General features: G+C 32.8%; 1 protein-coding gene and 1 long non-coding RNA gene across 2 annotated transcripts; one reads left to right on the top strand and one right to left on the bottom strand.

The window, feature by feature from the left end:
* Nucleotides 1-120: 120 nt before the first annotated feature.
* LOC148596649 (uncharacterized) lies at nt 121-10,139 on the bottom strand. The gene is made up of 13 exons (XM_088564297.1): nt 10,130-10,139; nt 9,500-9,547; nt 8,453-8,614; nt 7,791-7,826; nt 6,950-6,976; nt 6,540-6,596; nt 4,501-5,508; nt 3,213-3,227; nt 2,764-2,817; nt 2,285-2,299; nt 1,602-1,646; nt 538-930; nt 121-280 (listed from the first exon to the last, which is right to left on the bottom strand). Exons 1-13 carry the CDS (start codon nt 10,137-10,139, stop codon nt 270-272), a joined length of 1,881 nt encoding a protein of 626 aa, XP_088420423.1. The 3' UTR covers nt 121-269.
* Nucleotides 10,140-10,160: 21 nt separating this feature from the next.
* Nucleotides 10,161-17,263, top strand: LOC148596650 (uncharacterized). The gene is made up of 2 exons (XR_015919015.1): nt 10,161-10,293; nt 14,310-17,263. It is a non-coding gene; the product is annotated as an uncharacterized LOC148596650 (long non-coding RNA).
* The last annotated feature ends 570 nt before the right edge of the window (nt 17,264-17,833 follow it).

Here is a 17,833-nt window from a genome sequence, read left to right on the forward strand (position 1 = left end):
AGGGCTTCCTTCTTGGGCATTATTCAAGGATCAGATTCATTTAACATGAAATCGTGCAACAACCAACTTTTAATATTTAAAGATACAAAGTTATTTAAGCTGATAAATCAAGATCTGTTTTCTTCTTGCTCTGTCAAAAATATGAGAATTACAGACCAAATTACAAAAATAAATTTTATTTTCCATTTTATTGACAAAATTTACACAAAAATGACATAAATAAAGATGATGAAATGAGGCTGTGGAAAATGGATGGATTCTTTGCTGAGTTAATGTAGACCTAAAAAATAAAAATAAGGCATGTCAAATGTGTAGGATTTAAAATGAACTATTGATAATGCATCTAAAAAAAATGAAAACATTGATTTTGATATATAACAAATGATCAACAACTCTTAAGACAAATTAAATTAAAATAGTTTTAAATGATGATATTTTTATACTATGGACAGTGTCACTGGAGTTATTGTTCTTTAACGACGTGAACTTTTTTCAATTCTTTTACATACTTAATTACAAGATAACATGCCGAAGTACCTTTCTTGCCAGATTTGCCAAGGTGACCACCTTGTCCTCCGAGGTGACCGCCCTGACCACCATGTCCTCCCTGGAATCCAGCATCAATAGCACCAATACCGAATCCGGCATCAATTCCCTGGTCCCAGTGTCCACCAGCACCACCACCGAGTCCATGGTCAATATGACCTCCAGCACCACCACCGAGTCCATGGTCAATATGACCTCCGGCACCACCACCGAGTCCCTGGTCAATATGACCACCGGCACCACCACCAAGTCCTTGGTCAATGTGTCCACCTCCAAGTCCTTGATCCCAGACTCCGTGGTCTACAACTCCGTGTCCGCCAGCCTGACCTCCTTGCTTGTCAATACCAATAATGGCAACTGGGTTTTGTCCTCCTAGTCCAGCATCTGTATGTATAAGGAATGTTAACAAGTATGCCAAAACTAGTATGAAAGCTTATTGCAAATGTATGCCATAGCTAGTATGACCAGCTTATTCTCGACTATTTGGATATTTCCGTCCTGCCTTTAATATCAATTTGTTTTCGATATTTTACTCCTCCTTCACTTCCAAAAAGGTATCATAATTAATTGTTAAGACAGCTCATCTGCGTCTAAATTTTGTTCTTGAACTTGAAATATCACAAGCATAACCATTGAAGAAAATAAATGACAAATAGTTGTTACTACAACATATATTTACTTCTGCATCATTTTTGTACTTGGTAGAATAAAAAAAAAGAATCATTCAAAGATTCAGATTACTACTTTTCATTGAATTTGTCCAAAATACATTTCAATGGATGGTTTATTTCTAAACTGTGTATGCCATTTAAGGAGGTAGACCTAGAGTAAGGGACACAACTCTTGCAAGTAATTGGAACGTTTGTATTCAGCATTTCACACCAATCTCATGTAAGCATCAAAGTAACTTCGACTGATTTCATTCTGTTATAAATGAAAACTTGGTAGGCTTTGGTGAAATTGGATATGATACAAAATATCCCCGATTTTAAGAGTTATGTCCCTTACCCTAGGTCTACCTCCTTAAGCCTATATACAATTACTAAACAACGTACCGACATGTCCTCCGAAGTTTCCTCCAAAGTTACCTCCTGTTTCCACTAAAATATACAAAAGCTTCAAATGATAATGTTGTAAGGCTTACGAAGTACCATTTGATTAAGAGGTACATGGGATTTCTATACAAGGTGCCAAAAATGTAATAATTGAAAGATGACATAGTAATCAAGGGCGCCAAGATTCTAGGTTCCATGAAAGAAAGAATTAGCTGAATCCTTTAATTTGAGTAAACAGGGATACTTCTTATTGTACCTGTAGTTAATGACAAACAAAATTATTCAATAAAATAGTTGAAGGGAACTAGAAAACGTTAAAGACAGATACTATAAACACAAAGAATGGACATGTTAAAAGATGAGTCTATTAATATGATAGCTACCAGTCACCAATAGTTTCTTGAGTAATAATAAGGTGGCTTACTAAAAGTGTCGTTGAGTATTGATCATCTCGTGTCTTGCAAACGACAATTGTAAATATTATTTTTAAATATTTCATTCGATTCTTAAACTGTTTTGATGTTTTCACCATTCCCCTTTCAACGTTATCAAATTTATTCTGCAATACTAGCATTTCTTTGTCGAAAATCTTTTACAGAAGACCACCTTAATATCACAAAACAGAAATGAACGCAGACATAGAATAAGAGTAAAGCGCGTTCTGTGACTTCATAATACATTACCATTGTCAGCGCCATCTGAAAACAAACAAATAAGCCGTTAAATACATGTTTCTATATTCCACATTAGGATTTCAATAATAGCTACTATTTTGACTCCATCAAATATTATCAAAGCTTTGTATTTCATTTAATTTCAGTAGATTTTAATAGTAGATGTTCATTTCATCATTAAAAAATCCCTTCAAGTTATTTGGTCTTTAAAGGTGTAACCTAGTTACTTGCGAATAGTAATTTGTTATTGTCAGAGTTATTTCACATTTGATTAAAAAATATATTTAGTTAATTCGGTGATAAACATATAAGGTATTCACTTGTTTTTCTAAAGGAAGAAGTTTTTCCTGCCTGGGTAAACACTACCTCAATTAAAAGCCAAATCACATTTAACTCAATGATTACTACACGCCATTAATATTATTGTCTAGTGTCTACAATGTAAAAATACAGCAATCCTGGTCAGTTGAGGTAGTAGTACTACTTACTTATAAACACATCAGGTCCAACTCCGTTAGCGCCGCCTACGCCGCCAAGATTTACTGCAATATTTCCAATGTATTGTATTAAATATGATGGTAGTAACTACACGGATGAGGATTTATTTTTTTACCGCTTAATACACACATACTGCATTTATTCAATTTTTAATTTCATGTGCAATTTATGTATTTCGACTTAGAGGAATTAGAGAAATGTTGATAAAAGAGCAGCACGTGTGACCTGAATAACTATTCTTAATTTTGATAAATTTTGTTACGTTAAGACTAAACTTGTAATAGAGATATTTCTTTAGAACTTTTCTCTTGATAGCCTTCTACTTATCTCGTGGTCCAATTTTGATTAATTTTTACTTAATTTCAATTTTACTGATTTTTTCTTTTTAATGTTTTATTTTAAAAATAACGTTTTTTAAATATGTTTTTATGAAACTCACCGTTGTCAACATCGGCTATTCAAATGGAAAAAGACAAAGACAAGACATTAATACATGACATAACAAATAACAACATACAAAAAAGTGAGAAAACAAAGAACGAAACACTAAACACAAACACATTTTTAAACATTAAGTTTTTCAAGATTGCTTTAACCTGTAAATTTCTGATATTTTCTAATTGGAATTACATTGCGCTTAATGAGGTAGACCTAAGGTATAGGACACAATTCTTACAAATCATTTGAACGTTTGTATTCAGCATTTTACATCGATTTCACTTAAGCATAAAAGTAACTTTGATTTATTTCATTCTATTTCAGCTTGACAGACTTTGGTGAAATTGAATATGATAAAAACATCACCGATTTTAAGAGTTATGTCCCCTACACTACGTCTACCTTCTAATTATATTATTTTTATTAACTTTGTAGTATTTGCATTTGTATATCATATCTAAATTTATTTATTAAAACTTATTTAAAAATAAGAAACGATTAATTTAAAACAAAAGTAAGAAACTAACACCACAAAATCCATCTCCAAAGAAAAAAAAAAACAAAACAGAACAAAAACTCTTTCGCTCTAATTTCTTTATGTATACTCTAACTTTTAATATTTTAGATAAAGAATATCATTATACACAGGCAAATATTTTTCACGTGAAATTCATGTTAATCGAGCTTTACATGAAATTCATTACTACGAATTTCATGTGAAAACTTCGTGTGAATTTCACGTGAAGGCTCCATTCACCCGAATTTCACGTGAAATCTGTCACTTAGTTTATTTGTTCAATTCAGGTGAAAATCGTGTGAAAATCATGTGAAATATTTTTGCCTGTGCAAACGAATTTTCTATCGAAGGTTGTTGATTAAATTGTGATACGTTAGATTAAAAAAATCCTTATACAATACAGTAAACAAAATCACATTTTTTTCCTAACTTTTTATTCAAATTGGAGTGGTGATTCACAAAGAAAATTACAACAACAGTCATGACCCACTTTTAATTTGTATCAAAATGAAACACAATATATTAACTTATTTTCTTTGTCATTATTGAGATTAACTATTTATCCAGGCACGTGAAATGAGCGATCAGAGTTTAAAATAAACATTCCCTTTCCAAAACACTACTTACTCAACACAATAGATTGGGGTTGGGCGGTATCTGTAAAAATTCAATGTTTGTTAATAAATATGATATGATATATAGTTACTAGAAATGTAATGATAAGGGAGGTAAGTCATGTTAGTAGATATGTCACTCTAACATTATTTGTTACCTCCTCCTTTGCTCATTCCTAGCCCCATACCATCACCACCAGAAAATCCAACTCCAAACTGAGCGTCTCCAGCTCCCATGGCGGCACCTCCACCTCCGTGAGTACCCCCACCGAGTCCGACAGAATCGTGAGTCATTCCAAATCCTGCTCCTCCGTCTGGTCCTGAAACACCTGTTCCTACACTTCCAGGACCAATTCCAACTCCAAGAGCGACATCCTGGTTACCAAATCCCATCCCAAGGTCTTGAACAAGACCAGATCCACCGTGTCCCCCTCCGAAACCCATATCTGCTCCTCCACCCATGCCAAAATCTTGACCACCGGGTCCTGCGTTATGACCACCACCCATTCCGAAATTAGGTCCTCCAGGTCCTGCATTATGTCCGCCTTGCCCACCTCCTCCTCCGTCTCCTCCCATACCAATCCCAACAGCTTTTCCACCTCCTGCGACGCCCTGACCCATTCCACCTCCTGTTCCGAGACCAATTCCGATATTGATGTCTCCTTTTCCACTTCCTCCATTACCACCTCCATTGCCGCCGCCGCCGCCACCATTTTGCCCATTAATGCCCATTCCACCCATACCAGCATCAATGAACTGACCACCTGCTGGACCAAAATCAATAGGAGCACCTCCCGAAACCGGATCTAAAAAGATTTCTTGTCCAGCTCCACCAAGAAAATCGACCCCAGCTCCTTGACCAAGATCTACCATACCACCAGGGCCCCCTCCTTGTCCATTTCCTGCTCCTCCAATGCCAATTCCTTGGTCGATTTGTGCTCCTCCTGCACCCCCTTCAAGTCCCATTCCACCCCCACCAGCTCCTCCAGGTCCGGCTTCATTAAAGAAAGCCTGTACTGCTTGGCTAGACAAGATTTTTTCTAATTGTTCAGGACCTAATCCGCCAATATCAAGAACTTGAGCTCCACCTGCGTCAATTATTTGTCCTCCTCCTTTCCCCAAACCGGCCAAGTCTAAAATACTGGCACCTTGTCCTATTCCCATGCCTCAATAAGAAAGGAAAAAATAACAATGTAAAATTTATATATTTAAATTTTTCCTATATGGACTCATTAATCTACCGCAACTGAATAGCAATGCATTGCACAAAGCACAAACAATGCGCGGTATGATGAGCTGGGCTGTGCTAGTCGCCGGTATATAGGCATCGCATATTCATTTACTGGAGTAGGTTTCTATAGTGCTCAGTTACTGCCTTCTGTAGTTGCTACTGTTAATGACATTTCTGATGCATGCGTTCACCAAACATCCAAGTCACCATGTGTTCACCAAACATACAAGTCACCATGTGTTCACCAAACATACAAGCCACCATGTGTTAATAAGTCAAATGTTAGATACAGCAATATAAGTTTGTACACACAATATGATAATTTCACTAAAATGGTAAATTTGTAATGTGTCATTAATTTATAATACTGATGATTTTATTGGTTAGTTTTATGATATATACGAAGCTATAAACAGGCCATGCGTACAAAAGCTTTGGCGTACCACACAGACGTTATGTTCTCCGAGATATTTAATTGGCAAACTTTTCAGGAGATTTGGGTAAATGATTGCTATGAATCTCAGACTGTGTTCTTTTTCTCTTCAAAAATTCCAGTCATGTTAATATTGCAAAATTTTGGTATGCTGTACATGTGTTTCAAGAAGCAACATTCTTTTGGAAGCATTAGAACTGAACTGAATACATATGAAGTTAATGAAAACACAAATTACATACAAGGATTACTAAAACCCAAAATAACGAACATGGATGAAAAATTCAGCTTCAATTAGTTATATCAAGGGGGTTATATGTTAAGTACAATGAATGGAGCTCTATTGTTTAAGGGGTTTCGAACTGACTGTATTGACGACATCGAAAACACTGTTGTGGTACACCAAGCTTATTTACAAGTTAATTGATTGTCTGACTACAGAGAATATTTGAAAAAGTTTCATGTTAAATGTTTCAAATAGGAGAAAAGTTTTACTATTAGTTAGAATGCGCTTATGCTAATAAATTGCTTACCAACTCCTGCGCTGATGTGCAAATCAGGTCCACCAAAACCTTGATCGAATACAAAATCTACAAGGCGCAATATGTTTTGTTTATTTCAACATCTTTATACAGCACCAATGCGCATGGGCAATTGATAAAGGCTTCACTCAGCACTGTCGTTAATAGTTATGATAAAAAAACACAAACTAGATTTACAAGCAAAGCTGCATTTTTCATATATTCTCATGAAGGATTCTTTAATCATTTCAATGAAATTAAAACAATCGTCTAAACAAGATGCTTTCACGAAGTTTGTTGATATTATAAATTAATCAATCAGATACTTGAACCAATTTAAAATGAACGACGTTTGCTCCTTATGACTTTATCAAATGTGTGAAATGAGCACATACGACTTCTAAGTCGTTAAACATTCTTACCGTTTGCGCCGCCAATCTGGATGTTATCTGGAAAATGTTTTAAAATTGCTAATTGCAGACAAATATGCAGATGAAAATCTATAAAACTACTTTTATTGCGAATGGTTAAAATATGAAAGCTACAAGCAATTAGACAATACAGGTAACTAATCAACTAAGAGGTGTGCTAGGGGTGTCCAGTAAAACCTTATCTATTTTATAGTTTAATTCGGCGCTAATAGCTAGTAAGTTTACATTAATTTGCCGTTCAGGCGCAGAATATAATTTTAGTGCATCATAAAAAATGCACGATAGTTTTCTGTAAACAATATTCTAAATGTATATGTGTTAATACATTGTCTAAAATGAAGAAAAGCAATAATATAAAAAAACTTAACTTTCGTTTAGTTAACATTGATATTTAAGTAGCAGTCCTTGAAGAATCATGCAAATTCTGAAACATGTGATACACCTATAAAGTGGCTACCCATTTTTACTTCTGTTATTAAGTTAATTTGTGGGTCTATATGAAGAATGTATTATCATTCATTCCATTCTGTATGTTCTTAGGAGACAATCCACATTGAAAATCCAATAGTTTCTATTGTGTTTTAGTGTCGTTTACAGAGTTATCTCCCTTAATTTTGAATTCTACAGTACATTCCTGATCATTTTTATCTCCTAAGAGCACAGTTTATATGAAACGCAACATTTTAATTTCTGATTACAATAACATTTTAAACAATATATCAAAAACAAAAATATGTGACCTTTCTAACCATAATTACATTTTGCATGATTCTTACCTGGAGTGCTACTTAATTCTTTATTTCAAAAGTCATAACAGGTACATTCTACTTACCACCACCAGCAACAATGACGTCCTGTTTTGGTTGAACTACAAATAAAAAAACGGACAAATTCAGTTAAATATTACAAATAATGTAAAATAACTTGACATTTAAGTCTGCGATATTTAACATTAAAAATCTTATTATTGGATATGAATGTAAATGTTAAATCATAAATATTGCTAATGAAGTCTGAATATAATACAGCGATATTTAGACATTAAGAATCTAATTGATGGATATAAATTTAAATGTAAAATTGTAATATATCGATATTGAAGCCTAAATGTATTGTACCGATATTTGATTATAAAAATAACATATAACGATATAAATATGCATTCTATCTTTCAACATTTCAGTTTTAATTTTGATCTGATGCCCAACGAAATATGTGAATGTATTAGTTCTAGTTCGAGTTGCTTATTAACTTTTGTATGTATTATTTTGGTTATTTTATGTTCTTTTTTGTGTGTGTCGGTTTTCCATGTCCGGTCTTTGTCCCTGAATTGCATTCTTTTGATTTCCCCTAGAATCTTGGTTCCCTTGAATACTCTTTCTAGAATATCTAAACCAAAGAAATGAACCCGTCACTTAAAAAAATTATAATGTTTGATATTGATACTGGTAGCCTTTTGCTCAGATATTTTGTTGCTAGAAGATGACAACTTACCAACAGGTTGAACCTGAACGGGGACTGGTACATCGACTGGAACTGGCACCTCAACGATCTTTTCTTTTGGTACTTCAACATGGACGATTTTTTCATACGGTACTGGAACTTTTACTGCCTTTGGTACGTAAATCTTTTTGATCTGAGTTTTATAAACTGGTACTGAAGAAAATAAAAATAACTCATTTAAAACATAGGTTCTCTGTACAAATAATCATCATGATTTCATCACAGACGCCCCTTACAAAGACATGTCATAGTTAAAAATAGACTCTATTATTGTTACAACATAGACGCTCTTTACAAAGTCCTATTATTGTTACAACATAGACGCTCTTTACAAAGATCTATTATTGTTACAACATAGACGCCCTTTACAAAGTCCTATTAAAATTACAACATAGCGGCTCCTTACAAAAATCATATGGTAAAAAGATACACTCCTACATGGTAAGAAAGTAGACTCTCCTAACAAAGACTTATTACAACATAAACTGTCATTATAAAGACTTATTATGGTTTTAACACAGACGCTTCTTACAAAGGCATGGTTTCAACACAGACGCTCCTTACAATGACATGGTTTCAACACAGACGCTCCTTACAAAGACATGGTTTCAACACAGACGCTCCTTACAATGACATGGTTTCAACACAGACGCTCCTTACAAAGATATGGTTTCAACACAGACGCTCCTTACAATGACATGATTTCAACACAGACGCTCTTTACAAAGACATGGTTTCAACACAGACGCTCCTTACAATGACATGGTTTCAACAAAGACGTTCATTACAAAGACATGGTTTTAATACAGACGCTTCTTACAAGGGCGTATTATGGTTACAATATATTTTTCTATGAAAATAATGTTTTTCTGTATTTGTTTCCCATCCTTACACATGTCTGGATTTGTTATCAATTCTGTTCACATGTCATATTGTTTTGTAAAATAAACAAGGCCATCTTTTGTTTACAACATATTAAGGTTTATTTTGAAGTAAAAATGATTTTTCTCCAAAACAATTGTAGTTGTCTCCACTCACCTCTTTCTACAACCTTTACTGGTACTTTCACCTTCTTCACAATTGGAACTAAAACAAAACAAGAAAATCTGAATACACATTTAATGGTGTGTCATGTTTTATGTCTACCAAGTTACGATGTGTCTTAAAGAGGTAGACCTTGGGTAAGGGACACATCTCTTACAAATCATTGGAACGTTTGTATTCACCATTTTACGTCAATCTCATGTAAGCATCAAAGTTACTTGGACTGATTTCATTCTGTTTCAAAGGAAAGCTTGAAAGGCTTTGATTTCAATTTATAGACATTTTGTAATTCTAAACGGAAATTTGTTTTAATGTTTAAAAAAATAAAAATTAAAAATGTTCTTTATTCTCTTTTTATTTGTTTGAAACACTTTTTCGTGACTTCATCCATTCAAAATGAGGATAATAAGGCAATTGCTTTCAAAATGTACATTTAAACAGATTATTCATTAAATTCTATTTCAGAACCTGAATAACAAACCGTAAGGTATACTGGACCTAATAAACTGTATACGCCTATAGTATACTAATACATAGAATCGACTGTGTCAAGATCCGTGTTATTAATACATTCGAGAATAATTTTCTGAAACTTTATTATGATTAAGATCGGCAATAAATAACTGGAACGCATTTACGAATAAGATCGGTAATGCTTACCTGTTACGCATTTACCTGTGACGCATTTAGAAATAAAGCAGCCAGTAATCACCTGGGACGTATTTAGAAATAAGATAGAAAATAATTACCTGGGACGTATTTAGGAATGTAGACTTTCTTATAGATAGGTACGTGTTTAACGATGTGTTTCACTCCACCATAGTGTCTCATTGGAACTGTAAAATATAAATTTATGAAGATACAATAAGGTGAATCTAGAAGTTTCTGCTCCTTAAAGCATTTAGTATTTTGTACGTAAAGCATTACTACTTCTTTTTATTTTACTTCTCATAAATTAAAGTAGTGAAATAGTTCTGCGCACATTCCCGCTAAAGAACAAAAGGAGTAAGAACTGTAAGACATTTCTTCTTGATATTAAATGGTGCATGTATTAAAATATACCTTATCATAGTAATCAATATCTATTGGCCTAATTGTACGCTATATAATTTTTGAAACAAGTAAATCATGTGAAGTTAAGATACCGAAATACAGTATTGAAAATCTGTGGAAATGTTCGGTAAATGTTTTGACAAAAATGTTTTAAAATTAGTTTTTTCTACCGTAGCTATGTTAAATACTATTTAGCCACATTATTTAAGCACAATCTACAGCTAAAAGAATGTAAGCATTTGGAGCGCTGTTTTTGAGTGCTTAAAAACAGTAGTTAAAGCTGATCAAATGTGTATCATATCGAGTGTGAGCACTATTAGAATAATACATTAGATGTTAGCCTGGTTTGTGTATAATCTAGGAACCGTATCACGCGGAATGATATGCAGTAAGTCAGTGGTAATCGGGTCTTGGTTTGTGTTTAATCTAAGAACCGAATCAAAATTAGAAACAAGTTACACGGTGTGTTCTGGTAGTATATTGTCATAACGGTCATATGAAAGTAGAAATTTACACGAAAGAAGACTAAGTCGTTTTAGAAATAGTACACCTGTCTGAATGGGATTTATAAATCAATCAACTGATAAATAAAAATGTCATGTAGATGTAGGTCACTGGTCGTTTGCACGGAATTAAGCTAAAAGTTCAATCAAAAATGGAAACAAGACAAACAAACATTTGCTTGTTATTTTGGACAGTAAATGGACAATATTATTATAAAGCCTTTCAGTAATTTGTTGTCCTCTAAATGGTGGACAATGTATCTAGGTTTTCTCTCGCTATTCACAGAGTGACTTGACAAAAAAAACCCCAAAAAAACTAACAAACAAAATGAAAAAAAAAAGAAAAGGAAAGGAAAGATTAAAAAAAAGAAAAAAATGTCACAAGTAATTTTCATATTTACTTGTGCATGGTCTTTTTACGGAGGGTGGAAATATAAATATTTAAAAAAAATGTGTTGAAACAGGAAAAAAAATCTCATACATTAAGCAAAGTATGAAAATTATATCGTGTGTCACCAGACTTACAGATGTTATTTTTATTCTATCATTTAATCACAAAAGCCTACGCTTAGTTTGCGCTGTTGAGTAAATATGTATACTACTACAATTAAAAAGCAAACTACTACAAAAACAGACATACATTGTAAGCCGTTACCTCAACCGAACATAGATGACACGGAAGTGCCCACTACTACATCACCGTCTTTGTATCTAAAATTATGATAACCCAATATAATGGTTCCCTTCCCAAATTAATTTGCGCCCAAAACTAGAACACAAAAATAAAAAGTCCGTTGTTATTGCCAATTGATTTCAGGTCAAAACCTAGGCTAAGCCGACAATCTTCCATGGAATGGTGATCAGAATCATTGGACTTTCAAGACCTTAGGCATGGGGTGCGGCGGGTGCAATCGCACCCTCCCCCTTTTTGAAAAAAAAATAATAATAAACTATGATCTACACCTTAGCCTGTAATTAAAGAAAAATCATACCATATAACTAAGAAAATCGTTTATCAGTGATCAGTTCACACCCCCAGTCTTTCCAACTCGGATTTACCATTATTTCAGATACAAACATATGACAAGTCTTGGACGACTTCTACGACTTACGGCGTTTACTAGAGTAAGAGGTCGACCCTGTTTTATACTTATTGAAAAGTTTGGAATAAACTTTTCTTCGTCTGTATGGATCTGTTTAATAAATGAAAAATGTGTATTCACGTTATTTCAAATAAACGTTCAATTAATAAATAAGAATTTTTCTTAAATAGCTGCAACTCTATCATTACGTTGAAAATTTAATTTGATAAAAGTAAATGCTAATTAAATAATTAAATAAATAATCTCTCAGGTATTTTCGTACTACAGAATTTTCATGTTGTTTTGAAATGTTTACAAAATTATAAAACAATAAAATGGACAGACAAGACAGTGGACAACAGGAGATGTACACATATGTCAATTATTACCATCTACAACTACTGATGTCTGTTTTAAAGCATTTGTTCACATAAAATCCCATTTGCCCGGGGGAGCAGTGTAACAGTGGACATAATACTACAGTCCGTCACTGTTTTTCTGACAAGTGATTGACAGACCGATGTAATTATGTGTGAATATTTCGGCGCGTTATGGTTCACGAATTTGTCAGATTTTATTGTTTTTGCTCAGACCGCTATGGAACATTACAGTTTTTATAATGTAAGCTATCATATCTACAAGAAATTCAGTTTTACATTTATCAATAGGTTTTTATTCTTGGTGACTTTTTTATTTTCCGATACATGACAGTGTGATTGATTAGAACGGAAGCACTATGGATAATTGATTTTAGTAATTATGATAAAAAATCTTATAAATATTAATAAAAGCTTAAAAAGCAATATTATCTTTCAAAATGATGAGAAACTCGTTACTAATTAGACTTTAGATAGAAAATTGCAAAAAATCAATCATTAAAATGAAAAATCATGTTTAATATAAAGAAACCTATAGATAATTTTGTATCTATTGCTCAAAGATTTTGTTTTGTTATTCACGGCGATTTCACAAATTTTGCCCCATATTTACTCTTTTTATTTTAAATTATGTAACCTGTAGCAGGGTCAAATCCAGACACTTTGAAAAAGGAGGGGTGTCAGCCGGGGTTCCTCTGACAAATAGGGTGTTCAAACATTTTTTGCCATTTTTTGTCAGTTTTACACATGAAAATAACAATTTTTTCAATAAAAGGGGGAGGTGGGTGTCCAACCCCTGCACCCTCCCCCTAGATCCTAGATTTATTTTACAGATATTTTTAAACTTTCATTACGAAGGCAACAAAGTGCTCTACTACTACATTGACAGCAAATTACTAGCACATAATCATTACCTAAAAACAAATTGTAAGACACAATACACAAACCAAATAACAATAGAGAAACAAAACAGTAACAACAGAAAGAAAGAAAAAAAAACAAAAACAAAAAAAAACACGTGCAGACACACAATACTTACATTTGTGTCCGGCAACTATATAATAAAGAAAAGGGAGATTAATATTCAGAGAAAAAGGGAGAAACAAGAACACATTATCTTGGAACTTCGTAGCCATGACAACCAAAATCGTGCATATGATACGCAAAGGTTATGCACATACATGTACGTACTTTACTGCGTGTACAATTATCGGTTGTCTGAATATAGCTGAAATATTGCTGCTCGGACGTTAAACCCCAACAAACAAACAAAACAATTATCGATATTACTTTACACATTTTCAAAGTTTTAGACATGCTTGTGCGCATGTCGTATCTACGGTCTTCATCTTGCTTTTCATGACGTATGTTTAATTGGAGTGTAGAAAGTCGTATTGTTCAATTTAAAAAAAAAATCAGTATACAAGTTCCAAGATAATTTGTTATTTTTTATGTTTACCCACCGAAAGCATTTCTTGTTCTTATCACAGAACTTTTATCAACATGCAAATTACAGTAAAAGAATATTTCTAAAAAGTTTTAATAGAAAAAAACCCCAAAAAAAAATAAATAAATAAAATAAAATAAAAAAAAAAGAAAAAAGACAGAAAAAGAAAAAAAAAACATTACGCACGGTGCGAATGCGTTTTTCTAAGTCCTTGAAACTGTGATAGCTTTTGTAATGCTTTCAGTGGGTATCCATTTGAAAGTGTAGAAAAGACAAATATTAAAATCTACTTACTGGAAGATGCTGAAAGTGAGGATATAAATCATTTTAATTTTATTTCAGAAAATCATATGAAGCATGTTAGAGGACGAAGTTGAATATGAAAATATGTTTAAAAATCTTTTTGTCCCTATTTCTCCATTCTTGTCGACTTGAGCCTGATCTTCTAGACCGCTATTACGTAGTGTTCATACTTCGAATTTCCGGCTGAAAAAAGGCCTGCTCTTATGGAATGTCACAAACGAAAACAAAGTATCAGAATATAAAAAAAAAAATATTGAAGACCATATGAAAAAAAAAACGCTTTTTATTGAAGAAGATGCGAAAAAAAAACTGTGTATGGATGCTCATAAAGACGTGACTTCCTGTCAGACTGAAGTCAGACTCTAAGTGCTGTCAAGCTATGGCTTAAATTTCTCATTAAATACTGTTATGAGGACTTCGTCCTCTATGATAAACAACCAGAGCACGAAAAAGAGATGATAAATTCTGTTCGTAGAGAACATTGCAAATCCATGAAAGCCAAACATTTTTTTTCTGATATACATGTACATATCTCTACTAGAAATCAATAGTCTATGATTACAATTTTAGTCAAGTGTTTCCCTTAAGTAGCAGTCTTTGTAAGAATCATGCAAATTCTGTAATATGCGATACACCCCAAAAAAAGGTTATATATTCTTATTTTTGTTATGAAATTGCTTTATAGGACTATATGTTGAAATGTATAATCATTCATTCCAATTTCTCTTGTCAAGAGACAATCCACAAAAACCAAATAGTTTTTATTGTATTTTAGTGTTGTTTACCGAATTATTTCCCTCAATTTTGAATTTTTCAGTGCATTCTATATAATTTTTATCTCGCGAGACCACGGTTTGTATAAAAAGCCACATGTTAATTTCAGTTTATTATGGCATTTCAAACAAAATATAAAAAATAAAAAAATATGTAGGCTTTCCAACCATGAATCACATTGTACATGATTTTAGCTGTAGTACTACTCAAATGTTCACTACATGTACAAGAAAATACAAATATACCGAACTTTCATGATTCGACAAAAAAAAAAAAAAAAAAATAACCGTAAGTTTCAAAATATAATTTGAAAATATATTAAAAATTTAACATAAATATATACAAAATAAAATTTGGCGCCAACTTACCACATTCTAAGAGAACAACTAGAAGTCCAAGAATAATTAATTTGTTCATGTTTGTGTCTAAACTCCTACTCCTCGCTCCGGTGGTAAAATTCTGGCTTTGAGCGACCAGTCATTTATGTGCTACATATATTTATACATTTTCTATATAAAGTAGTGATTTATTGTCTTCAATGTCATCTTTTTCGTAAGGGGCCCCTCGTGGGGTCATTGACTCTCTAAAAACTAGTCGATATAATTTCTTTCAATTATATGTTTTGTTTTTATTTTGTAAATACTTGAAATTTTAATATCATTTAGTGAAATAGATCGGACTTTTAAACGGGGTTGTCATTTTTGTTTGAAAACCCCCAAAATCTGCAGTAGGCCTCAAATGGGTGGGTTGATGCATAACAATAAACATACAGATTAAGAGGGACCTTTTGTCCGAGGTGACCCGTTGCAGTTTGGGTATTACCGTGTAATATTGTCACTATTTCCTCTCTACATGATACATAAGAGACTTAAATAATATTAGATAATATCGGAAACCCCTGAAACAAACACACACAAAAGGAAAGTCTGACATCAATGAAGAAAGTTCATCAATAGTTAGAAGGTCATGTTGTCAACGTCACATACGAGCTTATTGGTGAAGGAAGAGCGTTGACGTTCACACTTTTACATTTTATTTCTTTGACTTTTCATTTCCTTTTTGTTTCTGGCTCCTTTTTAACATTTATCAATATTGGTAGACGTATAATCGTCCGTCTGTCTGTCTGTCTATCTGTTCACCCGGACCGTCCGTGTTTAAACGAAAAGGTTTCATAGTTTATGTAGAATGCGTGCCTTGGAGTATAACAGAATTTGCTAATTCTTGTCACATCGGTTGAACAAATTGCGAAGTGGAAAAAAAGGTATAAGCTGGAATGTAAGTACAGAGATTAGTCATTAACTATTATCTTTAAATGGTCAACGTACATAACGCCATCATAAATTACTTGTAAAATATTACTTAAACGAATAAGTGCTTTATTTAAGTTAATTAACAACACAGTTTCTACACCAAACCGGCGCTAAAAAAAAGCAAACACACAAAACAAAAAAGAAAAAAACAACAAGAAAAAAACAACAAAAAAAGCAAAAAAAAACCAAACAACAAAATACAAAAAAAAACAAAACAAAATACAAAACAAAAAACAAAAAAACAAAACAAAAAAAAAACAAACAAACAAACAAACAAAAACAAAACAAAACAAAACAAACAAAAAAAAAAGGTAATCAGAAAGCGCTTTATTTATTTTGTTAGAATCAATCTGACCAACCAAAGGTTACATAAAAGAGAATACAATGCGATTTGTTTCTCAATTAATCTCGCTGACATGACCAGGGTCATTAGAGAAATGATACATGTAGATAACACCATTTAAGATTGTAATAGTTATGTAAGTCCGTTGTTTATTTTGTCACAATATGTAGCTACATGACAGCAATCACCATAACGAAACCGATTCATGATGTAATTAATACAATAAGTTACTGAATTACAATCGGGACGGCACCTTCATCGCCTCCGGGTTAAAGTCATGTAAGGTTAGGTTTAGGTCAATCAGGCAATCCTATTAATAATTCAATGCATGTTTGTATGGTTTTGTGCACACAAAAATAAAAAGGATCTCGATTCTGCAGGCCTTCTATAACTTATGCTTGTTGACCGGTGTTTAAATCCATCGCAGTTCTGATGATCTTTCATAAAAAGGGGAGGGGAAGGTGGCAGACTTGAGTACGTTTGTATTTCAGAAATAATGACGGATTTTCTGCGATTGCATTCTAAATTTTATTCCAGCTTTTATTTTCTTGAAAAAAATACAAAAATAGCTTTTCTAAACCCAAATGCATTTAGTGAACAAAGCATTTTAATTCAATTTAAGTAGCAGTCTTTCTTAAAACCAACCGAATTAAGTTTTATTTATTGTTTACTAACAGTTACTTATGAAATATTCAGTCTTAGTTTTTTTATTTGTTTGTTGTGATTTTGAGATAAAATTACATAGATTATACATGGAATTGACACTTTGCAAGAGTTACCGTTCTTAATTTGCTTTCATTTGGTTGATTTTAATGGGAGATAAAAATATGATTTTCTAAAAAGTGCAGATCTGAATGCAGGAATGGTTATTGTTCTGTGAATGTATAGGATTAAGACTGAAAAAAGCATCGTTTGTATGGTAGATTTTTCTAAGCCATGAATCATTTCATCATTAACAGTGTCAATTTTATGTGGACTTGTACTTAAATGCACCTGACCGAAGAACGAAAAGAAAACCGTTTTAAACTATAAGAATTTCAATATTCTAAATATTTTAGTATATTTATTGGAGACTTTGCATTTTCCTCGGTATATTAATTCATCCTTCAACTTGTCACAGTGGTATATACGAATCA

The sequence above is a fragment of the Perna viridis genome, chromosome 15 (assembly GCF_037379345.1).
Source record: "Perna viridis isolate PV_CMFRI_1.1 ecotype Kerala chromosome 15, ASM3737934v1, whole genome shotgun sequence".
Lineage (NCBI taxonomy): Eukaryota > Metazoa > Mollusca > Bivalvia > Mytilida > Mytilidae > Perna > Perna viridis.